The 26,519-nt window shown below is 50.3% G+C and overlaps 1 protein-coding gene across 2 annotated transcripts in view; it reads right to left on the reverse strand.

Moving 5' to 3' along the window:
- Nucleotides 1-26,263, reverse strand: part of Rbpms2 (RNA binding protein, mRNA processing factor 2) — a 40,312-nt gene extending 14,049 nt beyond the window's left edge. For both annotated transcript variants that reach the window (XM_042687735.1, XM_042687736.1), the window contains exon 1: nucleotides 26,170-26,263. In XM_042687735.1, the coding sequence (XP_042543669.1) occupies nucleotides 26,170-26,241 (72 nt within the window). In that variant the 5' untranslated portion in view covers nucleotides 26,242-26,263. The remainder of the gene's footprint in view (nucleotides 1-26,169) is intronic.
- Nucleotides 26,264-26,519: the final 256 nt, after the last annotated feature.

Here is a 26,519-nt window from a genome sequence, read left to right on the forward strand (position 1 = left end):
ACCCAGCTTATGCTACTATGTAAAGTCATTGCAACAGATACTAAGCTCATCCAGACTATCCCATAGCTGTGATGAGATGGAGGTTTTCCAGTTTAGAGCCATTAAAAACACATCTTGAAACTGTGGCTTCCTAAATAATGAAAGATCTGAATGAACAGTAATGACTATTTTGAAGGTCCCCAGTGCTGGTTTATGGAGAAGTGTACATGCCCCACCCTACTATGAAGCCACACCTGACAGCAGGTACTTGCTCATAACCTGGAGGTAACAGTCTCTTGGGTCTGTACGCCTAGGCTGATTTCAAACTTCAATCCTCAGATCTCAGTCTCCAAAGTAGCTAGGATTGCAGGTGTGAACCAAAGTTCCTGGCCTCTAGATTGTTTCCCCCCATTCGTGGGCCTTGAATTCTGGGCCTGGGCACTGTCCTTGAGTTCTTCAGCTCAAGATAAGCACTCTATCACTTAAGCCACAGTGCCACTTCTGGTTTTCTGGTGATTAACTGGAGATAAGAGTCTCGAGGCCTAGGGCTGGGGAGGTGGCCGAGTGGTAGAGTGCTTGCTTTGCATGCATGAGGCCCTGGGTTCGATTCCTCAGCACCACATAAGCAGAAAAAGCGAGAAGAGGCACTGTGGCTTAGGTGGTAGAGCGCTCACCTTGAGGTGAAGAGCTGAGGGACAGCCCCCAAGAGTTCAGGCCCACAGCTGACCAAAAAAAAAAAAAAAAAAAGTTTTGCGGACTTTCCTGCCTGGGCTGGCTTTGAACCACAGGCACCCAGATCCTCCAGATTGTTTGAGTCTTAGTAACATTTTTGCCTGATTTGTCTCAGATTGTCTTATAATCTCTGCCTCCCAAATAACTGAGATTAAAAGCAGTTACCACCACACCCAATCCATACACATTTTCTTTTTGTGTTGTTTTTGTGCTGGTGGGGGCTTGAACTCAGTGCCTGGGCACTATCCCTGAGCTAATTTTGCTCAAGGCTAGTGTACTACCACTTGAGCCACAGCTCCACTTCCAGCCTTTTTTTTTTTGGTTGGTCATGGGGCTTGAACTCTGGGCCTAGTTGCTGTCCCTGCGCTCTTCAGATCAAGGCTACACTCTACCACTTGAGCTAAAGTGCCAAGTCACTTCTGGTTTTCTGATAGTTAATTGAAGATAAGAGTTTCCTGGACTTTCCAGCAGGGGCTGGCTTTGAACCGAGATCCTCAGATCTCCTGAGCTGTTAGGATTATAGGCATGAGCCACCAGTGTCTGGCTACACCTTGTTCTTTTTTTTTTTTTTTTTTTTTTTTTTGGGTCCGGTCGTGGGGCCTGAACTCTGGGCCTGGGCACTGTCCCTCAGCTCTTCAGCTCAAGGCTAGCACTCTACCACTTGAGCCACAGTGCCACTTCCGGCTCTTTTCTTTTTGCTTATGTGGTGCTGAGGAATCGAACCCAGGGACTCAGGCATGCAAAGCAAGCGCCCTACCACTGAGCCACCTTCCCAGCCCCCACACCTTGTTCTTTAAAGGCAGTAGGATCCCTACTATACATACCTAGTCTGGCAGAGATGAGATCTGCCAGGAAAGGATAACAGGGCCTGAGTGCCCACTCTCAGGTAGTTCGGGTCTGCCCCTGAAGATGGGATAAGAGTGAGCACAAGCTGCCAGCTGGCTTGGACCCCACTCAGCAGTCCTTCTAGTCCCTCCTTTTAGGATGGTTTGGGTCAAGGACCCAGAGCCAGAGCAGCAACTCAGAAACCTCTGCCTCAGCCCGCCCCACAGCCCCCACATCTCACCCAGGCTAATTTTAATCCCTTGTTCAGATGGCTCCTTTCTGGCCAGACCTCCCCAGAGGCCCTTTAAATAGCAAGTTCTCAGCACAGAGTTCCCTGCTTGGGGTGGGGGTGGATCTTTTTCTCATCTCCAGCTCAGATTGTTTCCAGCCTTCTCGCTGGACCCCAAGATCCTTTTCCTCTGCTTTCTATCCTATAGGTTCTATAGTACCCAAGCCTACACCACAGCTCCTGCCTTTCAGGAAACAAAGCAGTCATGGCTTAGGGGATGTGCTTCTATCTTCCAGGCCCCAGACCCTATGTGAAGCCCAGCCTGGAAGGCTAAGTCACAGAATTCTGACCTGAATATCCTTTTACTTTGTTCTAGCCACCCTAGGAGATGACAGCCCCCAGCTAACTCCTTTGTCTAGCTTGCGACACTGAGGTCCAGAAAGGCTTGGTAACTTGCCATAAGCATGTTGATTTCGAGGGCAGAGCTGGATGAAACTGCAATACCTTGACTCCGAGCCCATGCAATCCACCTGAGCAGCCACATTAGCCCACAGCTCAGTGAAAGATTATCACATGTCACTTCAATATATGTGCACTCATCCGGCTTGTGGCCTTTGAATGGCAGTAAAGCCAGGGTGATGAGAGCAGAAAAAAGCAACATCTTTCCCAGTACACCGAAGTGTGAGGATCAAGAGGCTTCAGGCTAGCCTGTGCTATATAGCAAGATTGTCTCAAAACAAGGAAGTCAGGCACTGGTAACTAATGCCTATAATTCTAGCTACTCAGGAGGCAGAGATCTGAGGATCATGGTTCAAAGCCAGCCCAGGCAGGAAAGTGTGGGAGACTCTTATCTCCAATTAACCACCAGAAGATAAGAAGTAGAGCTGTGGCTCTAAGTGGTAGAGCTAGTCTTGGGTGAAAGAGCTCAGACATAGCACTCAGACCCTGAGTTCAAGCCCCATGACTGAAGAGGGGGGGGGGAGGGGGAAGCATCAAGGAGGTCATTTAGTTCAAATCACTCACTTTACAGATGATGGAGAATCTGAGGCTATGGAGAAAGTGCCAACACAAGCTGAGGGCACGTAGTTATTTCTTCAAGTCCTGACCAACCAGTCAGTGTCTCCAAATGCACTGGGTCATTCCTCCCAAGGTACTTCCTGGTGCCAGCCTCAAGGCAACCAGACCTGCCATCGAGGAGAGTGGATGCAGACCAGGATTCAGGCACTACTAACACAGCTAACTGATGCCACAAGGAAGAGGCCCACCGAAGAATTCATGCCCTGCCTAAGTTCAAGAAGCTGACATATGAAATAAATGTTTTAAAGCATTTGAAGAAGCCAAGCACCAATGCCTCACACCTATATAATCCTAGCTACTCAGAAGGATGAGATCTGAGTGTTACGATTCAAAACCAGCCTAGGCAGGAAAGTTTGTGAGGCTCTGATCTCCAATTAACCACCAAAAAGTCGGAAGTGGAGCTGTGACTCAAGCGGTAGAGTGCTACCCACGAACAAAAAAGCTCATGAAGCCAGGTGCTGGTGGCTAACACTTGTAATCTTAGGTAGTCAGAGATCTGAGGATTGAGGTTTGAAGCCAGCCCAGGCAGGAAAGTCTGAGAGACTCTTTATCTCCAATTAACCACTCAAAAGTCAGAAGTGGAGCTGTGGCTCAAAGGGGTAGAGTACTAGGCTTGAACAAGAGACCAAGAGAGCTCAGGGAAAGTGTCCAGGCCAAGTTCAAATCCCAGGACTGGCACACGCGCGTGCGCACTCACACACAGAGTATTTGAAAAAAGCTAGAAGGAATGGTTACACAACCCCCAGGCTGCTCCTTGTCTCCATGCTTTTACAGAAGCACCCACAGAACTCCAGGGCGCTCTCTTGCCTATCCTAAAAGGTGAAGAGCAACCTTGGCCCTTTTAGAACATAAGACAAGTGCAAGCTGGGGGTGAGGGGGTTCTTAAATTCAACACAGACCAGGACTAATCAGGACTGTGTTGTCATACAGACCATCAGAGACATGGCTGGACATGACAGCCAGCACCAGGCCTGCTGCTGAGGGGAACTGACCAACTTCTGCCACCACTGGCTCTGGGCTTCCCTCTAGGAAGTGGGGCAGTGGGGCAGTGGCCCGGCACAGTCCAGCACTGCCTGCTGGGTCTACGTTGCAAGCAGTCACTTATTGGCTGACTTCCCAGGACCATCCAGGTCTTCATTGTCCCAAGGACTACAGCCTGGGTGCATTAGGCTCTTTCTGACCGGACAGTGCTGAACCTTGAGTACATGGGGGTCCCAACAACCTAACTTCCCCCTCAACTCTAAGAGAACCCTCAGCCTCACTCCCAACATGAGGTTCCCCAGGGTATAAGAGGAACACAGGCAGGACCAGTCCTGTATGTTCAACCCTGTTCCTAAGGTGAGCCTCTGGGGTATAAAGTACCCCTTCTGGTAAACAAGGGGCTTTAGAAGAAATGTTTTGTTTTCCTTTCAAGCAAAGTTTCACTTTGTATTCCACACTTGCCTGGAACTATGCAGTCCAGGCTGCCCTCAAACTCTCCCATCCTTAAAAGGAACTTCTTGGCCACCCTATCTAATCCTTGAGAGATGGCGGGGCGGGGGGTGGGGGTGAATGGGACAGGCTCCCCAAACCGCTGACTCTTTCCTTAGAAAGAATCAGCTACAGGCTGACCTTCCAGGTATCCCTGCTTCCTGCACAACCTCTCCTGCCACAGGTTATGTTCATGTTCTAGAACACAAAGAAGAACAGGAGCCCATCCACATCTAAATGTCAGTGAAATTCTCCTTTCTGACAAACTGCTGTTTGTTAAAAGAGTGGCAGAAAAGATTATACTGAACAAACTTTTCAGGAATGTGCTAGTGACCCTCAAGGAAAGAGCCTACTAGCACAAATTCAGGCTTTTGTGGAACAGTCATCTAAGCAGGACTCTGCCTTTATTTATTGGGGGGGGGGGGGGTCTTGGTCTTGGGGTTTGAACTCAGAGCCCGGATGCTGCTGTCCCTGAGCTCTTTTACTCAAGGCTAGCAACTCTATCTCTTTGAGCCCCAGCACCACTTCTAGTTTTCTAGTGGTTCACTGGAGATAAAGAGTCTCATGGACTTCCCTGATGGGCTGTGATGAACTGTGATCCTTGGATCTCAGCTTCCTGAATATCTAGCACCCAGCTTTCCGCCTTTATCTTATTTTATTCTATTTTAGTTTTTGGTGCTAGTCCTAGCACTTACACTCAGGGCCTGGGTGCCATCTCAAAGCCTTTTTTTGCTCAAAGCTCAGCACTCTACCACTTATACCACAGCTCCACTTTCAGCTTTCTGGTGATTAACTGGAGATAAGTGTTTCACGAAGCTGGGCACCTGTGATTCAAGTCTAATCCTAGCTACTCAAGAGGCTGAGATTGCAGTTCAAAGCCAGCCAGGGCAGGAACATCTGTGAGATTCTTATCTCCAATTAACCACCAGAAAACCAGAAGTGGTGGTGTGGCTGAAAGTGGTAGAGCGCTAGCCTTGAGTACAAAAGCTCAGGAATAGCGCCCAGGCCCTGATTTCAAGCTCCATGAGTAGCTAAAAAAAAAAAAAGTCATGGACTTCCTGCCCAGACTGGCTTAGAACTGAGATCCTCAGATAATCAGCCTCCTGAGTAGCTAAGATTACAGGCATGAGCCACCAGCACCCAGATGAACTTTGCCTTTCCTATTAGCCAGAGCAGACACCTCTCTTGGCCCTGGACACCTCAGAGGAGCTTGCCACTCAAGGAACAAACAAGGCTAGAACCCTGAAGGGAAGCTTGCTTGGGGCTCCCTCGGCCCAGGACCCCACAGGAGCAGGGAAGAACCATACTACTCAGGAAAGCTGTTGGGCAAACCTCTGTAAGAAAAGAACCTCGTTGTGGACCACAAGACCTGTACTCAGTCACTCAGGGATAGCAGACACTTAGCTGCTGACCAGGCCTAGCTCTACCTCTACAAGGAAGGGAAAGACCTGATGCAGAGGGCTCCAACTCTTCCCCAACCTTTCACATCCAAAAGATCTCTTCTAGACCTAGCGCCGTCACTGAGAAGCTGTATATGCTAAGAAGACAGGCTCCATAAACACCAGATTTTACTAGGAATGGAAAGAAAAGGCAAACACTGAATCCAAAACCAAAAACTGCACCCATAGCCATTACACCCCTTTATCTACGAAGGACAATTACAACCTTTAAATACCCAGCCTTAAGATTGCCAAGACAGAACTTTAGACCCATGGAACTACCTTGCAAAGGGCAGATTTTTCTCTACTATGAGGCCCGGAGTTCAAGTCCTAGACTGGGAAAGAAAGAAAGAAAAAGAAAGAAAGAAAGAAAGAAAAAGAAAGAAAGAAAGAAAGAAAGAAAGAAAGAAAGAAAGAAAGAAAGAAAGAAAGAAAGAAAGAAAGAAAGAAAGAAAGAAAGAAAGAAAGGAAAAAAAGAGGAAGGAGTAAAGGAAGGAAGAATTACTTTACTCTCCGCAGCAAATCTTTAAATCTCCGCTCCAATATCTTTGTTCGAAGTACTAGGTACGAATGGCACCCAGGACAATACATGTTATGCAAGCACTCATCCACAGAGCTATACTTCCAGCCCTGGTGGCAATCTTTCCACATGTCTAAAAGCAGAATTGGAAGTGTAAAGGAAAGGCTTCAATGTTCAAGTTAACTGCTTGCTCAAGTCCAGCTTCCTCAGTGCTGGGAGTGAGCCCTCCCGGTCAACTGAATGGAAAACTCTTCTTAGAAGGGGGTGGGGAGAAGAGGGAAATCCAAACAGAGAAAAACAAGACTCTTATAAGCCCCTCCCACATCCTTCCCCTGCTCCCAACCCTTAGCAGCAACCCAAATACAGAAGATTTGAGCTGGAAGAAACCTTATTTTTAGAGGAGAAAACAAGGGCCCAGGAGTCTTAGTGAGCTGTTTGCGGTCACTGCCCATGTAAAAAAGCAGCTCCAGAATCCCCAGGTGATTGGCTAATGAATGTTCTTCTGCAGATCCCCATCTCACCTCAATCTGCACCCAGTGGGATCAGCCTTAGGCATCCAGGAACAGGCAGCGTTTGAGCAGAAAAAGCAAGCAGAGCATTGGGGTAGCAGAGGTTCCACTGGATAGTGTTTAGTCAGAAGCAGAGCTGTTTATAAAAAGATGAAAAGGCAGGTACCAGGGGCTCACACCTGTAATTCTAGCTACTTAGGAGGCTGAGATCGGAAGATAATGGTCGAAACCAGCCAGAGCAGGAAATTCCATGAGATTTACCTCCACTGAACTACCCAAAAAAAGCCAAAAGTAAAGATGTGGCTCAAGTGACAGTACTAGCTTGAGCAAAAGAAGCTCCGCAACAGCGCCTGGCCCAGAGTTCAAGCCCCAGGTCAGCAAAAGAAAGAAAGAAAGAAAGAAAGAAAGGAAGGAAGGAAGGAAGGAAGGAAGGAAGGAAGGAAGGAAGGAAGGAAGGAAGGAAGGAAGGAAGGGAGAAAGAGAGGGAGGGAGGGAGGGACGGAGGGAGGAGAGGAGTGAGGGATGGGGAAGGGAAGAGAAGAGTGCCTACAGTGGAAAAGACAACTGTCAAGAAGCCAGGGTTAAAGTTCCAACGGCAGGGCTTTCACTCCTGTCTCAGCTATAAAGAACAGAGAGGGTTGAGTTGTTTCCTTCACGCTCAAGAGATTCTAAAATAGCAAACTTTAGGCTTCATCTTGTTGCCCAGGAAGGCAATGGTCCTGCCTCAGCCTCCAGAGTAGCTGGATGCACAAACACTACACCGTTTTACCAAACTCTTTAAATTTTATTTTTATTTTTTTGGTCGGTCATGTGGCTTGAACTCGACCTGAGCGCAGTCCTCAGCTCTTCAGCTCATGGCCAGCGCTCTACCACTTGTGCCACAGCACCACTTCTGGCTTTTTTCTGCTTATGTGGTGCTGAGGAATCGAACTCAGGGCCTCATGCATGCAAGGCAAGCATTCTACCACTGAGCCACCTTCCCAGCTACTAAATTTTATTTTTTTATGCTAGTACTGGAGCTTGAACTCAAGGCCTGCCGTCTGGATTGGCTTGTTCAGTCAAGGATGATGCTGGAACATTTGAGCTACACCTCTACTTCCAGTTTTGTTGGTTAATTAGAAATAAGTGTCTGCTCAAGCTGGCTTCAAACCTTGATCCTCAGATCTTAGACTCCTGAGTAGCTAGGATCACTGGTGTGAGTGTCACTGGCATCCAGCCCCAAACTTTTTAAGGGAGGTAGGGGCCAAATGAAGACTCAGGTAAGAATTTGCTCTGCATCTCACTCCTTCTGCACATAGCACAGACTAGATAGACCTCTAGCAGCCACAGAAGAGGCAGCTGAAGGTAGTTGGTAAGACCTGAGCCTCCGAGGATTAAAGCAGGACCCCTACTGGGCCAATGCTAGGATTGCCACACCTTGATCTCCATGGCCAGGGTTTTACTTTGGTGTATAGGGTAGAGAGGGGTTCTGCCTGGGCTCTACTCTTGGGCTTGGCACAGCAGGTTGCTCTCATCCCTCCCAGGGGGAAAGATAGTCCTGAGTAGGGCCATTTGACGTGAGATGGATGGAATGTAGCAACACAGCCCGCAGACCCAGGACTTATAAGGCACTGCACTGAACAAGGACCAGGGAAAGAGCAAGTCCCCGGCAGCCAGACAGTAGATGGGAACCTGGATGCATATGCACTCTGAGTTGTGCCCCCAGGACCACCCTGATCTCTTCCCAGCAGCCCCCAGCCTGCTGACACCTTGCTCACAGCTTACCATTACCATCACCTAACCCAACTAGATTGGAAGTCCCAGTCTGTCCTCAAATGCTGCCTGCCCTGCCAACTCCAGCCCCAAATCCCACGTCAGAGGTTGGCTGTGAGGCTCTAGTCTGGGCCACACCTTGTAGTATAGTATCACTCTATTGCCTGACAATCCTTTTGGAGAGTAATGGGGAGAACAAGTAGAGGACTTCATTTTCCAGAGAAAGCAACCAGCTCAGAAATTAGATGCCTGGCTGACCAGTGGTAGAGCTAAAGAAGCCCAACTTGTTCAAACTGGGAGCCGCTGGCTCACGCCTGTAATCCTAGCTACTCAGGAGGCTACGATCTGAGCATCACCCAGGCAGAAAAGTCTCTCCATGAGACTCTTATCTCTTAATAAACCACTCAAAAACCGGAAGTGGTACTATGGTTCAAGTGGTAGAGTGCTAGCCTTGAACACAAAGAGGCTCAGGGACAGCACCCAGGTCCTGACTTCAAGCCCACTACTGACAACAACAACAACAACAAAAGAAGCCAACTGGCTCACAAAGCTTGGGGCTCTTTTCCCAAAGACTGCAACGTACCCTAGACTTCTGGTTATGTGCAGAGGAGGCTGAGACTGAGGTGATAAGAGGTTCTCGAACAGGAGAGAGGGGCAGGGCTGGCCACGCATAAAGTAGTACTAAGTAGGAAGGTTCTAGACCTCATTCTTGAAGCTACTCCTCCTTCTAGGAACAGAAGGCTTTCTACCTTGTGAATACACTTAAGTCACCTCACTTAGAAGGCTAGACCAATAGCAAGAGATTTGATGCCATCACAGGCTGACTAGAGATGGGATCTTGCCTACTTTCCATGTGGCTGCAGACAGAGCTGGAGGCCAGAATGTCCAGACAAGGCTCACTGGGCACCCCAGCATGGCGGCTTCCCATTCATCTACCTGGGGCAGAGTGGTCAGCCAATACACATCTTATCACCTGCCTAGGGTTGTAATGGCCACCAACTGCCACACATCCTCTCACAGAAGAATCTGGAGTTAAAGTTTTGGGCTATAAGAATCTTGCCCCCTCTTGCAACTCAAAATCCATATAATCACATAGAACACATGATGCTATGCCAGTCTGAGCACACAGTGCTGAGCTTCCAGAGCTGTCTGTGGCGTGCATCAATGAGGATGGTAAAGGGGCTGGGAAGGTGGCTCAGTGGTAGAGCGCTTGCCTTGCATGCATGAGGCCCTGGGTTCGATTCCTCAGCACCACATAAGCAGAAAATGCCGGAAGTGGCGCTGTGGCTCAAGTGGTAGAGCGTGAGCTGAAGAAATGAGGGATAGTGCCCAGGCTGAGTTCAAACTCCACGACTGAGGGGGGGAGGGGGCTAGCAGTTGGAGATAGTGCCCAGACCTTCAAGCCCCATGACTGACAAAAAAAAGAGAGATGTTAGCAGTTGAAGCCAGTGTAACCCTTGCTCCAAGCCAGCCCTGATAGAAAAGTCCATGAGACTATTTCTAGTTAACTAGCAAAAAGTCAGATTAGAGGTGTGGCTCAAATGGTAGAGCACAAGCTGTGCTGTGCGTAAGCAAGGTGAGCAGGAATGAGAAGTACCAAGTTCAAATCCCAGAACAAGAAAAAGATGGCAGACAGACAGACAAATAGACAGATCAACAGACCGACAGACACATAATAATGTTCCTGAGTATAGTGTTCCTGTTGGGAGAGGGCTTCTGTTCAAGGAAAGAAGATGATGCTTAGATCTGAATACTGGTTAACAGAACTCGTGTCACATACATGTGCATTATTAGGATCCCTCCATCCCAAGCAGGACCTGGATAACACAACTCTACACACAAAGAAGAGGAAACAGCAAATGTGGTGGCACACACCTGCAATCCCAGCACTCAGGAGGCTGAAGTAGGAGGATCAGAAGGGTCGTCTTATGAGACTTTGTCTCAAAAAAAGAGGGGAGTAGGGTGGGAATATATCTTACTGGTAGAGTGCTTGCCTAGCATGCATGAAGCCCTGGGTTTGATTCCTCAGTACCCATAAACAGAAAAAGCCAAAAATGATGCTATGGCTCATAGTGGTACAGTGCTAGCCTTGAACAAAAGAAACTCAGGGACAGTGCCCTGGCCCTGAGTTCAAGCCCCAGTACTTGAAAAAAAAAAAAGGGCTGGGAAGGTAGCTCAGTGGTAGAGCACTTGCCTTGCATGCCTGAGGCCCTGGGTTCGATTCCTCAGCACCACATAAGCAAAAAGAAAAAAAGCTGGAAGTGGCGCTGTGGCTCAAGTGGTAGAGCGCTAACCTTGAGCTGAAGAGCTGAGGGACAGCGCCCAGGCCCAGAGTTCAGAGTTCAGGCCCCACGACCAGACCTGTGGAGCACATGGGCAGCAAAGATGGCGCTGGGAGGGGGTTGAGTGGGCAAAGCCTAATTTACTGGAGAGCACATGGCCAGCCAAGATGGCTCTGGGAGGGGTTGAGTGGGCAGACCCCAATTGATCTTCTGATCAGTGCCTAACCAGCCCGTGAGGGCTCAGGTGAATGATAGGGTGTGACCTTGACAGTGATTGGTTCCTCTTCCTCCCTTACCATACCACCCACCCTTGTTGTCCTTAAAAGGGGCTGCTCTCTGTTAATAAAGGAGTTTTTCTACCTGCTGGATTTGGCTCCCCGCTGTGTCTGATTGTCTCCTGGGCTGAGGGAGGCTAGGGAACGGGCGAGCGCCGCACTTACCTTTCCTCGGACCCCGTCCGTCTTTCGTGGGACGGACGAAGACCCAACATCTGGCGCCCAACGTGGGGCACGAAAGGAAAAGATACCGGCCGAGGCTAAGCGGTCTCTCGGGGTAAGTGAAACCCTAAATATGGGTAATGCTATATCACAGAAGAAGGAGGAGGAGGCAACATTAGGCCTAGAAGGAGTACAGGAGGACTTGGGAAGTAAAAAGGAAAAGGAAAAGGTCAAATTCAACCGGGAACGCACTATCTGTGCATGCAGGGGCGGAGGCAGCTACTCAGGTGCCCCGGACGGTCCTAGGCCCCCTCCCTATTCCCCTGATTGGACGGGAGGTACGGCGCCCTACGAGACCTGCGAGAGGGACTTGCAAAGCCCAGACCCCTACCACATGGAGGGACCAAGGGCTGAGGAAGTAACCTACTCGGAGACCTCCTCTGGAAAGGAAGGGCCACCCAAGAGCTCTGGAAAGGAAGGGCCACCCAAGAGCCCAGACTCTCGGCCACAGGATTCGCTTCCCCAAGCGTATCCGGTCAATGTGGCATCAGGGGCTAACAGGCCCTTGGAATGGTATCCATGGGAAGCTAAGGATCTTAAAGAGCTCCGCAAGGCGGTGGCGGAGGATGGCCCAAACTCTCCCTGGGCCCAGACCACTAGTTCTCAGTTTATTAAATGGTGTGCTTTCTTTAAGGAGGAATGCAGAGTGCAAGCGGAGAGTAACCGGCAGGCTCAACCAGCAAAACCTATTACTTATGCCATGCTAGCAGGGAAGGGGGAAGGGTACTCCACCGGCATCCAACAGGCTGCAATACCTGGCCCGTACTGTGACCAGGTGAGGCAGGCAGGACTTGCCGTGTGGTACAAACTAGATGATGGGCCTACTGAGTCCTCCATGGCAGAAGTGAGACAAAAACTGGGTGAGCCTCGACCTGATTTCATAGACCGAGTCCAACAGAGTGTTCACCTCAAGCTGCCGACAGGGAACCTCCGAGATCAGTTTGTAAAGCTGCTGGTCTGGGAAGGGATGAATACAGACCACCGCATGGCCTGCACGGGATTGAGAGAGAGTTCCCTGAGCAGATGGGTGGTGGCTTCACAGGATGTGGGAACGCAACAGCACCAGTCCCAATCACTAGCTTTAGCTTTACAGGCTCAGGCATCTACAATGACTGAGGCCATTACTCAGGCGCTGGCAGCCCAGGGCCAAGGAACCCCAAGGCCATCGGGGAGAGGGACTTGTTTTGAATGGGGGCAGGAGGGGCACTTTAAGAGAGATTGTTTACAACAATCCCCTGCCAACTGGCCCGTGGGCAAACCGCCCCCTATACCCTACCCCAGGGGCAGGGAGGGATACAAGTTTGATTTAGATGGGAAGTCTTTAAACTTGGGGAGGGGCATCCTCTAGCCCCTTTAACGCAAGGAGGAACCCCCCCTGCTGTGAGGCCCAGGCAGCCTCGTGGCAGGGCGACCCAGGCCCATTGGACCGTCCCCCTGGTGGACGGACTCCGCCCTAAAATGAGTATTCTCAGAGGCAGAAAGAGGTTTCACTGTTTAATTGACACCGGGGCAGACCGAACCATACTCAGGGAGGAGGAAGTGCCCTTGGACTGGAAGCTTACACCTGGGCCCCCGATATTGGGGGTAGGGGGCAACTCCCATACCAAAGAAACGGTTGCCCTTATGACATGGACTAGCCCAGATGGAGAACAGGGAAGGATACGCCCTTTAGTGGCAAAGAACCTCACTGCCAATTTACTAGGGCAAGATATGCTAAGACAAATGGATGCCGTGGTTACTACAGACCATCGAGCATCATATGATGATATCCTGGATGGGGAAGAAGCACAAAGGCTTAAACTGGATCTAGAGGGAGTTAAGGAAGGGGATTTTTTTAACTTTCATAATTACAGAGAAGAACATAGGGGATCCGCTCGGGTGCACCCCCAATCCTAAAGGCCACTGCCCCCCAAGTACCTCCCATTAGGTGGAAGCCAGGAAGCCCAATCTGGGTGGAGGAGTGGCCATTGACTAAACCTAAACTTGAAGCCCTCCACCTTCTGGTGGAGGAACAGATAAGCCTCGGGCATATCCGCCCTTCTATAAGTCCTTGGAACACACCCGTATTTGTTATTCAAAAAGCCTCTGGGGCTTGGCGGATGCTCCAAGATCTACGGAAGGTGAATAAAAGGATGGAGCTAGTAGGAACGCCCCTAAGAGGCATGCCCTGGACTCCTGCTATACCTTCAGAATATACTTTGGTTGTGATTGACATTAAAGATTGTTTTTTTTCTATCCCTCTGCATCCAGATGACTGCGAGAAGTTTGCTTTCTCTATACCTTCTCTTAATTTCTCCCAGCCTGACCGGAGGTTTGAATGGACGGTACTGCCACAGGGTATGGCCAATAGCCCTACCTTCTGCCAACAATACTTGGCCACACTTTTAGGGCCTGTGCTGGGTTCAGATACCTCCCTTGCCTATGCCTACATGGATGATATAATTCTGGGGCACCGAGACCCAAGCTGCCTGGAGGGCCTTCTGGCCCAGGTCCTCGACATACTAAAAAAGGGGGGTTTTACCATAGCCCTTAATAAAATTCAAAAGGTAGCTCCTTTTAAGGTGCTCGGGACCCACCTTGCCTTGACTCAGGCCAGCCCCCTTAAGCCTTTGCTGGATATTCCAGCCTCTCTAACCTTAACCCAACTTCAGAGTCTTTTAGGGGAAATCAATTGGCTGTTGCCATGGGTTTCTGTCCCTAAAGATAGTCTTGTGCCCTTATTTGCCCTGCTAAAAGACAGGACGCCACAAGAAGTTATTACAATTACAATATAAGGAAATGCTAGCCGTAATTATGGCCTTTCAGGACATTCAAAAACCCTTTAATTTGTATTCTGATAGCCTATAAAACAAAAAAGGGGGAGTTAGCCCCCATATACAGTTACAGATAGCTTTGTTTTTAAATTTTTCAAAAGGGGCAACTGAACCCTAAGCCCCAAGTGAAAGTCAGGTGGAAGGGACCCCCTGACACAACAATGGAGAGGACCTGACCCCCTAGTTACTATGGGCAGGGGATTTGGATGCGTTTTCCCCATAGGGGAGTCTGCTCCCATTTGGATCCCTGCCAGGAACCTTAAGTTTTTACCCATTTCCTCTATACAGGAGGATGCCCAAGAATAAGCTAACCAAAGACATTAACCATCCCCAAGGGCAACCAGCCCTTGAGAAGCTCTTGTGTTCTCTAACAATTGCAGATGGTGACACTCCAGCTGTTGGCTGTCCTGACTCTCCGAATCCTGTGAACGGCCCTACGGAACCTGCATCAACCTCAACGGGTGACCTGGGTGGTGATCAATGCTGGCAATGCAGAAATCGTCAGGAGCACCACAAGAGAAGCTGTCCCTTCGAGCTGGTGGCCTGACCTTCATTTTGATCACCACCCTATGGACTGTTTATTTTAATGTTACCTGCTTTAATTGTTCTTTTATTGTTAAACAACCACCTTTTGTTATGCTTTCCGCTTAGATTTTGTCCAACCCCACAGGCAAATAGCTGGATTAGAACAATCCCCACCTCTGGACTCTGAAGTGGCAAAGACTGCTATCCCATCCTTCACTAAGGTTAAAGGACTAGTAACATTTCCTGGCCTGGTAATGCTTTTGCTGATGGTTTTTTCTATGCCTTCCTTGCAATATGAGCTTAGCCAGCCAGTTATCAAGCTCCAAATGAATGAATTTCCCCCCCCCCCCCCAGAGGAATCGCAGCCAGAGACGGGTAAGAGGGGGTGTCAGTCTGACCAACCTAAGACAGGGCCTTCAGCTTCGCTCTGAAGAAGTTCCCGATGACGGGTAAGGCAGACAAGGCGATCCACCCAACCTAAGACAGGCGGGTTCGCTTCTTTAAGCAAAGACGGGGGGAGGTGATGTTGGGAGCAATTGGGAGCTGACAGTAAAGCTCAAAGGTCATCTTGACTCCTGTGCTAGCTTAAAGGCACATACAAGGAACTGGCATACTTAAAAGACACCAGGTGCCCAGGAATTAGTTGAACTGCTTCGGACATTTCTAACTGTGGTGGGACTGATGTTTATTACTGTGCTAGGTGGGTCTGCCATTAAAACAAAAATAAAAGGGGGAATCTGTGGAGCACATGGGCAGCAAAGATGGCGCTGGGAGGGGGTTGAGTGGGCAAAGCCTAATTTACTGGAGAGCACATGGCCAGCCAAGATGGCTCTGGGAGGGGTTGAGTGGGCAGACCCCAATTGATCTTCTGATCAGTGCCTAACCAGCCCGTGAGGGCTCAGGTGAATGATAGGGTGTGACCTTGACAGTGATTGGTTCCTCTTCCTCCCTTACCATACCACCCACCCTTGTTGTCCTTAAAAGGGGCTGCTCTCTGTTAATAAAGGAGTTTTTCTACCTGCTGGATTTGGCTCCCCGCTGTGTCTGATTGTCTCCTGGGCTGAGGGAGGCTAGGGAACGGGCGAGCGCCGCACTTACCTTTCCTCGGACCCCGTCCGTCTTTCGTGGGACGGACGAAGACCCAACACAGACCCAACACACAGGGTAGATGTTGGGGGAGGGGGGATAAAGACCTCCATAGTACCAAAGGGCCTCAAAAATGGTCTGGGTGCTTTCCAGTATCCTCTTCACCACAAAATAAAAACCAAAGGTCCAAGGCAAGAGCTGGTGGCTCATGTCTGTAATTCTAGCTACTCAGGAGGCTGAGATCTGAGGACTACACTTCAAGGCCAACCTGGGCAGGAAAGCACATGAAACTCTTATCTCCAATAAAATACTCAGAAAAGGCTGCAAGTGGCACAGTGGCTGAAGTGACAGAGCACTAGCTCTGAGCAAAAGAAGCTCAGGGACAGTACCCAGGCCCTGAGTTCAAGCCCTAAGACAGAGGCAGGGGGGAGCACATCTAAGATCCATCTGTGGATGTGGAGAAGAGAGAGGGCCATTTAGCAAGAGGCTAAGTACTTCAGACATTTCTACCATGGCCTGGCCAGGTCAGGTCTTGCCTCTTTCCCTGGGTAGTCTAACAGCTTGTGACAGTCAAGAACTTCAGCTCAATTTGAGAGACTACTAATCATGGCAGATGGGCCCAGTCACACACAGATCCACTAGTGGGCTTCTCCCAGCTGTGTAGCCTGGGTCACCTCAGAGACAACCATTCTTCCCTACAAGTGTGCAATGTGGGAAAAGGCGGAAAGCAAGGAGGCTATGCTGGTCCCTGGCTGCTAGTGGACAGGGTTCTGGCGGTCAAGCCTTGCAGGCTGTCCAGTTCTTGTGGCACCTGAGCCTCTGAAGTGTAGTGACAGCTTCCATGTTTTTGCTAGGGCTGGAGCAGCCATGGTCCGATGGCAAAGGGATGACAAGGCACTGGGTGTGGCCGCTGCAGCTAAGCTGTGCCAAGCCAGAAATCTAATTCAGGTCTGCATGACCAGAGGAGGGTGGATTGGGCCAGATGCCTCCCCACCCTCCTCTCAGGACTGTCCAGGGCCCAATGGAGGAAAGTGGATCAAGATCAGAAGGGTAAAAGTTCAGCAGTCTCAGTTCACATTGTACCATTATGTACAGGACTCGTCAGCCCCCAGAAACAGCCAGCACATTCAAGCCCTGAATGCGATTTAGAAGCTAGTGCTCGCTGGGACAAAGGAGACAGGATACCTACAAGTGAGAAGAAGGGATTAAGAGAATGCATTCAGAGTGACAGGAGAGTACCATTTCTGTAGATAAGACACCAAAGCCAAGTGGTTATAATAGTTCACCACGGTGATGCTAACTACTTAGGGAAGGGAAATGAGAAGGATCACAGTTCAAAGCCAGGCGGGGCAAAAAGTTCTCAGAACCTCTTCTCAATCACTATCTGGGAATGGTGTTGTTAAGAGCCTGTCATTCTAGTTATGAAGGAATTGCTAAAAACAGGAGGACCATGGTCCAGGCCAACCCAGGAATAAACTCAAAGCCCTATCCCCACGCCAGACACTGGTGGTGCATGCCTGTAATCCTAGCTATTCAGGAGGCTAAGATATGAGAATTGTGGTTCAAAACCAGCCCAGGTAAGAAACTCCCTGAGACTCTTATCTCCAATTAACCACCAGAAAACTGGAAGTGTCACTAGGCTCAAAGTCAGCACCCAAATCCTGAAGCCCTAGGACTGGTCCAAAAAACAAAAACAAAAAAACCACAAACAAAAATCAACAGAATGGCAATTACAGTTAGGAGCAAACTCTAGGCTGCAACAGCAACCTCCCCACTTAATAAAAGTGATTATCAAAACAACGTCAAAGTGTTGTTGTAAAGGATTAAAATGGAAAATTAAGAACTGGAGGCAGCAGGGCGCCGGTGGCTCACGCCTGTAATCCTAGCTACTCAGGAGGCTGAGGTCTGAGGATCGCAGTTCAAAACCAGCCCGGGCAGGAAACTCCATGAGACTCTTATCTCCAATAAACCACTAGAAAACCAGAAGTGGTGCTATGGCTCAAGCAGTAGAGCACTGGCCTTGAGCTGAAGAGTACGGGGACAGTGCCCAAGCCCAGAGTTCAGGCCCCACGACAAAAAAAAAAAAGAACTGGAGGCATGTGGAGCATCAAGCTAGAAGCAAACACAAGGTTTCTGAATTCAAAGCCCAACGGAAGTGGCGCTGTAGCTCAAGTAGTAGAGCGCTAGCTTTGAGCTGAAGAGCTGAGGGACAGCACCCAGGCCCAGAGTTCAAGCCCCATGACCGACAAAAAAGAAAGAGAACTGAATTCAAAGCCCAGTGGTAGATATTTTAAAAAAAAAAAAGTAAAGGGGATGCTGGTGGCTGATGCCTGTAATCCTAGCCAACTCAGGAGGCTGAGATCTGAAGATCAAAGTTCAAAGCCAGCCTAGGCAGCCTATGAGATCCTTATCTCCAATTAAGCTCCAGAAAACCAGAAGTGGATCTGTGGCTCAAAGTGATAGCAGACTAGCCTTGAACAAAAGAGCTCATGGACAGTGCCCAGGTGGAATTCAAGCCTCATGGCTGACCAAAAAAAAAAAGTGATTACTTTTACTTTACACAATATCTAGCACAAAAACTATACAGGTAGGCTTATTAGTAGTACACACTATCTAATCAGTCATTTACTCAAAGATGTACACACATCATACACACACACACACACAGTATCCAGAAGCATAGATGCCTCATTTTCCTCATACTCAAAAAAGCCTGCAGACAAAACACCAAGACACTGCAGCTTCTTTTTTTTTGGGGGGGGGGGGGGTTCAGTTGTGGGGCTTGAACTCTGGGCCTGGGCACTGTCCCTCAGCTCTTCAGCTCAAGGCTAGCACTCTACCAATTGAGCCACAGTGCCACTTCCGGCTTTTTTCTTTTTGCTTATGTGGTGCTGAGGAATCAAACCCAGGGCCTCATGCATGCAAGGCAAGTGCTCTACCACTGAGCCACAGCCCTACACTGCAGCTTCTTACTAATGCTTTTGATGTTAGAGAAAAGGGGAGTTGCCTAAGTGACACACAAGCTCTGGGATTCCTTCACACTGACTGATGGAGACCAACCCTGGTCTTTTCCACCTGCACAGGTATAATAACCTCCTATTGACCACAGTCAGAGAATGGCTAACCTCTCTCTCTCAGTGGTACCCAGGGCCTAGTTGCTTCCTGACATCCTTCTAAGGACACATTCACTTTGCTCAGCTACATTGGGGAAAAAAAAAAGGGCAACAATCTTAGAGCAAATTGTAGGTCCTTAGCTGCCATTAACCCCTGCCTTCTGTAGCTTGCCATTAATTAGGCTAGCATATCACTTCTTTACCTCTTATAACCCTAAACCCCAGAATCCAAATACCAAAGCCCCACCACTTAGGGACGTTCACAAATAAAAATTACTGTAGAGATGGGCATAACACACATGCCTATAGTCCCAGATCTCAAGAGGCTAAAGCAGGAGGATCAAAAGTCTGAGGCCAACCTGAGCCTGTGAGATCTATCTTAAAAACCAGAATTACTGCCAGGAGCTGGTGGTTCATACCTGTAATCATAGCTACTCAGGAGGCTGAGATCAGAGGATTGCTGTTCAATGCCAGCCTGGGCAGGAGAAGTCCATTGAGACTTTTACCTCCCTCCAGAAAACCAGAAGTGGCACTGTGGCTCAAAGTGGTAGAGCGTGAGCTGTGAGCAAAAGAGCTCAGGCCTTGAGTTCAAGCCCCATAACAAAGAACAAAAACAAACAAACAACAAAAAAAAAAAACCCCAAAAACAGCATTACTAGGAAGGCACTGGTGGCTCACACCTATAATCCTACTCAAGAGGCTGGGGTCAGAGGATCTCAGTTCAAAGCCAACCTGGGCAGGAAGTCCATGAGTCTCTTATCTTCAATTAACTACCAGAAAACTGGAAGTGGAGCTGTGGCTCAAAGCCGAGCGCTAGCCTTGAGCACAAAAGCTCAGGAACAGTGTCCAAGGCCCTCAGTTCAAGCCCTATAACCACCACCACCACCACCAACAAAAGAACCAGGGGCTGGGAATGTGGGCTGATGGTAGAGTGCTTGCCTAGCATGCATGAAAGCCTGGGTTCCATTCCTCAGTACCATGTAAACAGAAAAAGCTGTAAGTGGTGCTGTGGCTCAAGTGGTAGAGTGTTAGCCTTGAACAAAATAAGTGCAGGGACAGTGCCCAGGCCCTGAGTTCAAGCCCCAAGACTGGCCAAAAACAAACAAACAAACAAACCAAACAATTACTGGTAGGGACTGGGAGGTAGCTCAGTGGTGGATCATTTGTCTTGGGTTCAACCCCCAGTATCCCACTCCCACCCCTACAAAATACTAGAAGCAGATCTCCAAGCTTATCAAATTAAATATATGAAGAATGCACAGCTTTTCTTTTTTTTTGGGGGGGGGGGGGAGGGTTTGGTCGTGGGGCCTGATCTCTGGGCCTGAGCGCTGTCCCTCAGCTCTTCAGCTCAAGGCTAGCGCTCCACCACTTGAGCCACAGTGCCACTTCCAACTTTTTTCTTTTTGCTTATGTGGTGCTAAGGAATTGAACCCAGGGCCCCATGCATGCAAGGCAAGCGCTCTACCACTGAGCCACCTTCTCAGCCCAAGTATGCACAGCTTTGTGTGTATCATATTTCAATGAAGTAGTTTGAAAATTATTTTATGGATTACTTATGTAAATGTAACCCCTCCATACATCACCTTTATAACAATAAAAACTTAAATATTATTCTGTGGCTACAAGAATGGCTCAAGTGGTAGTGCATTTGCCTAGTAAAAAACACAAAGCTGGGCTGGGAAGGTAGCTCAGTGGTAGAGCGCTTGCCTTGCATGCCTGAGGCCCTGGGTTCGATTCCTCAGCACCACATAAGCAAAAAGAAAAAGGCCAGAAGTGGCGCTGTGGCTCAAGTGGTAGAGTGCTAGCCTTGAGCTGAAGAGCTGAGGGACAGCGCCCAGGCCCAGAGTTCAGGCCCCAAGACCGGACCCAAAAAAACCCAAAAAACACAAAGCCCTGAATTAAACCCTAAGACTGCTGGAAAAAAAGGGGAGGGGGAGGAGGAGGGGGATTGGAAAGTGGTAGAGCGCTTGCCTAGCATGCATGAGGCCATGGGTTCGATTCCTCAGCACCACATAAAGAAAAAAAGCCCGAGGTGGTATTGAGGCTCAAATGATAGCCTTGAGCTGAAGAGCTGAGGGACAGGCCCAGAGTTCAAGCATCCTGACTGGCAAAAAAAAGGGAGGGTTGGGGGGATTAAAAAAATTACTTAGGGGGCTGGGAAGGTGGCTCAGTGGTAGAGCGCTCATCTTGCATGCTCGAGGCCCTAGGTTCGATTCCTCAGCACCACATAAGCAGGAAAAAAAAGCCGGAAGTGGCGCTGTGGCTCAAGTGGTAGGGTGCTAGCCTTGAGCTGAAGAGCTGAGGGACAGCGCCCAGGCCCAGAGTTCAGGCCCCACGACGGGACCCCCCCCCCCAAAAAAATTACTTAGTATGACTTTGTATGGTAGAAGTCTCCATTTTTTTTCCTGCTCATCATGGGACTTGAACTCAGGGCCTGGGTGCTCAACGCTAGCACTCTATCACTGGAATCCCAGCTCCACTTCCAGCTTTTTTTTACTGTTAATTGGAGATAAGCATCTCCTGGAGCTGAGCCCCAGTGGCTGTTGACTATTGACTGTAATCCTAGCTACTCAGGAGGCTGAGATTTAAGGATCTTGATTCAAAGCCAGCACAGCATAGGCAGGGAAGTCTATGAGACTCTTATCTTCAATTAGCCACCAGAAAACCAGAAGTAGAGCTGGGGCTTAAAGTGGTAGAGTGCTGGCCTTGAGCTAAAGAGCTCAGGGACAGTGCCCAGATCTTGAGATCAACCACAACTGACGGGAGGGGGGGGGGGGGGGCTGGGAAGGTGGCTCAGTGGTAGAGTGCTTGCCCTGTATGCCTGAGGCCCTGGGTTCGATTCCTCAGCACCACATAAGCAAAAAGAAAAAAGCTGGAAGTGGCGCTGTGGCTCAAAGGGTAGAGCTCTAACCTTGAGCTGAAGAGCTGAGGGACAGCGCCCAGGCCCAGAGTTCAGGCCCCATGACCGGACCCCCCCCTCAAAAAAAAGTCTCAGAGGCTTTCTTGCCCCTTCAACCCTCCATCCTCAGATCTCAGCCTTCTGAGTGGACAGGAGTACACACGTGAGCCACTGGTGCCTGGCAGGAAGGTCTCCATTTTAGTTACTGTTTTGTGAGGGGTTATTTTTGTGTCTGTGCCAGTCCTGGGGTTTGAACTCTGGGCTTGGGTATTGTCCCCAAACTCCTTTTTGCTCAAGGCTAGCGCTCTACCACTAGAGCCACAGTGCCACTTTCTGCTTTTTCTGCGATTTAAATGGAGAGAAGAGTCTCCAAGGCTATTGAGGCTGGTTTTGAACCACAATCCTCAGACCTCAGCCTCCTGAGTAGGTAGGGTAACAGGCATGAGCCACCAGCGCCCGGCTAGGTCTCCATTTTTAAAATAAAAACCACAAGCTCCACATGATGGATAGACCTACAGCAAAGTACTCGGGAAGCTGAAGCAGGAGCCTAGCCTGGGCCACACAGTAAAACCTTGTCTCTAAATACATTCATCCATCCATGCATAATATATGTCTCCCTGCAGAGATACCATAACTACATAGATATCCCTGGAGAATCACTGGGATGGGCCAGGCTTGGGTCTGGGCTTCAGCAGTCCCAACATAAGCCTACCTGGAGCAGGGTTTTCAGGTTCTGTTAACTCACCTGGTACTCTAGCTCCAGGAAGACCCACCTGGGGGAAGGTACACCCATAGGCTAAAAGGGATCGGGCAGCTCCTTCCTCCTTTTAGTTCCCTGCTGCCCTCCTTAGCTTTCAAAGGTTATCAAAGCTTTTAACACATTTTACCAAGTGGCCAGAAAATGTCAATCTTCTTTCCCCCACCCCCACCCTCTACCCCCCCCCCCCCCATCTCACCATCTTCACAATACAGCACACTTCTGGTAATTACCCAAATAAGCCATAAGGTTCCCCTCATTTTCTTTTTCTGGAGACAGGATCTTACTATGTAACACAAGCTGGCCTCAAACTCTTGATCCCCCTGCCTCTCAGCCTCTCCACTTTTATACATGGCTTCTAGCGATGCCTATAACCACCCTCACAAGCCTAACAACCTCCTGTTCTCCCACCATCTCTTTCAGGGAGCGCACCTCTAACCTCTCCATGGGCGCCATGATACCAAGTAGTGACATCCTACTACCACCTCCCAGCAAGTCCACTTCACCTCCCAGCCTTTTTAGCCATTCCTAATTCCTGATCCAGAGAAAAGGAACCTGATGCTACCCCCTGGGAAGGGAGGTAAGAGAGGAAAGTTGAGGCTACATAAAGTTGAGTTCATCGAAGAGAAGCAGCCACTCACTGGAACTCCTCAGATCTATGAAAACACACTCCCTTTCTCCTCTGATCCAGAACTTCAGGGAAACTGACGTGTTAGGATGAGCAGTAGATTCCTTGGTTTTCTAGACTTGCTCAAGCCAACCTCCAAAGCTGATTGGCAAGAGCCTGCCTGGATCAGCCATGGCACTATACCACACAAATATTAACAAACACACAAAAGACTACTCATTCCTGTAATCCTAGCTACTCAGGAGGCTGAGGTCTGAGGATCGTGGTTCAAAGCAGGAAAGTCTGTGACACTCTTATTATCTCCAATTAACCACCAGAAAACTGGAAGCAGAGCTGTGGCTCAATCAAAATGGTAGAGCACTAGTCTTTTTTTTTTTTTTTTTGTCGGTCGTGGGGCTTGAACTCTGGGCCTGAGTGCTGTCCCTCAGCTCTTCAGCTCAAGGCGAGCGCTCTACTACTTGAGCTACAGCACCACTTCCGGTTTTCTGGTGGTTTATTGGAGATAGGAGTCTCACGGTCTTTCCTGCCAGGGCTGACTTTGAACGGAGATCCTCAGATCTCAGCCTCCTTAGTAGCTAGGATTACATTCGTGAGCCACAGTGCCCGGCTAGAGCACTAGTCTTAAGTGAAAGAGCTCAGGGACAATGTCCAGGCCCTGAGTTCAAGCCCATGACTGGCAAGAAAAATACAAACAAATAATTCTCTGGATAATGACTGTTAGGGACTGAAGAGCTTACTGCCTAGTGGTGCATCTTAACAAAAGGGCAAAGACAAGTCCTTCACCATAATGACAAGGTACCCCCAGCAGAGTTTTTGGCCCACTCTTCAGAAAGCTGATGAGGAGAGGAACTCACACTTGTTCTCACCAGGCCTGAGCAGACACTAGGCGCCAGGAGATCCCAAGGCTACCTTTAAGATCTCCGCTAAAGACAAGCCAGAGCCCCTCTCCAAGTACTTCTCTCAGACTGTGAACCATCAGTGCAGAGCCCATGTAGGCATTACTTTTTTTTTTCCCCCTTGTTTTGGTCCTTGGGCTTGAACTCAAGGCCTAGGCACTCTACCACTGGATCCACAGCTCCACCTCCAGCTACCTTGGGTAGTTAATTGGAGATAAGAGTCTAACAGGCTTTCTTGCCTTGGTTGGCTTGCAGCCTCCTGAATAGCTAGGATTACAGGCAGGAGCCATTAAGTGCCTAGCTACTTTTTAAGGATCCTTTCCTCTCTCCCAAAAGGGCAATTAACGATTTTTTTTAAAGCAGCCAAAAACCTCAAATGCTGCCCCCTCCCCAACTTTAGTGTGGCCACATAGTTTTATTCTTTCAGAAATCCAGGGTGTGGTGGCTCTAGGGGTTGATCGGCTGACCCCCAGGCTTTCCTTTAGGGGGATGTCCTTGCTCAAGTCAACCTGTTAAATAAATGAAAGTGAGGTTTGGGGTCCTTGCCCATAGGAGATACTGCCCTCCTCCAATTTCCACCCAAAGAGAGGTAAGGCAGGCACAGTGCAGACACACCAGCAACCCTACCATTCCCCCATCTCTCAGGAGACACCAAGTAGCCAGGATAGAGTGAGGGTCCCACAAAAGCCAAGCACCTGCAGATACCAAGGTGCCAGGAGGACAAAGCCTATGGGACCTAAAACAAACACAATCACTAATGGACAGATGTGAGGCCCTTCCTCTCCACCTTCGGAATGACAAGTTGTATATACTACTTCCCTTCTTCTTACCCTCAAAACCAGAGATCCAGACATAAGTCGGGAGTCTGTCACGTCATTGGTGGTCTAGGACTGGCAGCAGGTAAGAGCTGGTGTGCTGAGCTCAGCCCAGTAGAGGGTCTTTGTGCCATTCCCTACCAAACCCATAGTACCAGGAGTGGCTAGACACTAGCCCCCACCAGGGAGATCTGTGGTTTCTCCCCAGGCCAAGGGGAAAGGCGCTCAGAATGGATAACTGGCCTTTGGTTTCCTGGGCCAAGAACATGTCAAGGAGGGACAGGAAGGGGTCTCTCAGCCTAGGAGTGACACAGCAGAGGCCAGAGGCGCCTTTCGGAGCTGACAGATCTGCCTTCCGTCTAAGCAATTCTCCGAGCCGGCCTAATTCTTATTCGCTGATGGCTTTTTCATGTTTGGTTTGAGACTGGGACTCGAACTCGGTACCTTGACGCTTTCCCCCTCTGGTTAGCGCTCTACCCACCAAGCCACCCCATCCAAACCCCACCGCCGAAGGGTTTAAAGGCTTTAAACCACCTTCCCTTCTTCCCCCCCCTTCCAGAGTCCTCCCCCACCCATCCCATTCACCCCCGAAGCTGCCGATTCCTTTTGTTCATTCAGCCGGCAGAAAGAGACAGGCAGGATCGAACCCAGGCTAGCTTTTTTTTTTTTTTTCTTTCGGGGTGCTGCCTTAGCTCCCAGGGCAAAAAAAAAAAAACAGCGGCAAAAAAACGAAGCCCTTGAGATGTCTTTCTCCATCTCCTTCCAAACTAAACGCAACTGTGTGCTCACCACGGGCCAAACTTGCAAGTTCTGGAGTGGTCGGGAGAACCGGCCCGCCCCGAGGTGCAGGCCGGCCGGGCCCGGGCCTCCAAGGTCACCGGGAGGGACGGAGGTGGGAAGGCAGGGGAGAAGAAGACACCGCCCCGGCAAGGCGTCACCACGGGGGTCCCGACCACCCCCGCGCACCGCGGGGCCGCGAGCCCGCCACGTTCGCCCCGCAGCCAGATCTGTCTTCCCAGGCGCGGCGCGGGGAGCCCACCTCGGGACGCACGCACGCACGGACAGACAGACGGACGGACGGACGGACGCGAGGCGGCGCGGCCCCTCCTCGAACACCGGGGAGCCCGCGCGGCGGAGCAGCCCGGGCCGCCCGCCGGGCACGCGCTGCTCCTCCCCGGGGGCGAAGGGCAGCGGCGGCGGGAAGGCGGCCGCACCGGCCTCGCGCGTGCTGTGGGGGGGGGGACCGGGGGAACCCCACACGCCCACCTCGGCGTGCGTGCACGTCGGCGAACACCCCCGCCAGCTCCCCGGGGGCTGCACACCCACCTCTTCCTCCAGGCTGCCGCCGGAGCCCGCGCTGGGGCCGAGCTCGCCGTCTGGCTTCAGGCCGCTGCTCATGGTGTGAGTGCGGGCGGAGGGCGGCGGGGAGGGGCGCGGAGGGCGGGCGAGCGCGCGCCGGCCCGGCGTGGGGGGGGTGTGGGGGGGAGGTGGGCAGGAGCACTCGGGAGTGGGTGGGGGGGGTGGTTGTGAGGGAAGGGGGGGGTGGTCACCTCAAGTTGAGCGGGTGCCGGCGGTGGGGAGGGGGTGCGGCGGGGGAGGGGAAGGTGCTGGAAACGCGAGCGGAGCCCGAGCGGCCGCCGCCTCCGCCTTTTCACTGCGACCCGCGAGTGCGGCCG

This window comes from Dipodomys spectabilis, unplaced genomic scaffold (assembly GCF_019054845.1).
Source record: "Dipodomys spectabilis isolate Male_0828 unplaced genomic scaffold, ASM1905484v1 ptg000108l, whole genome shotgun sequence".
Taxonomy (NCBI): domain Eukaryota; kingdom Metazoa; phylum Chordata; class Mammalia; order Rodentia; family Heteromyidae; genus Dipodomys; species Dipodomys spectabilis.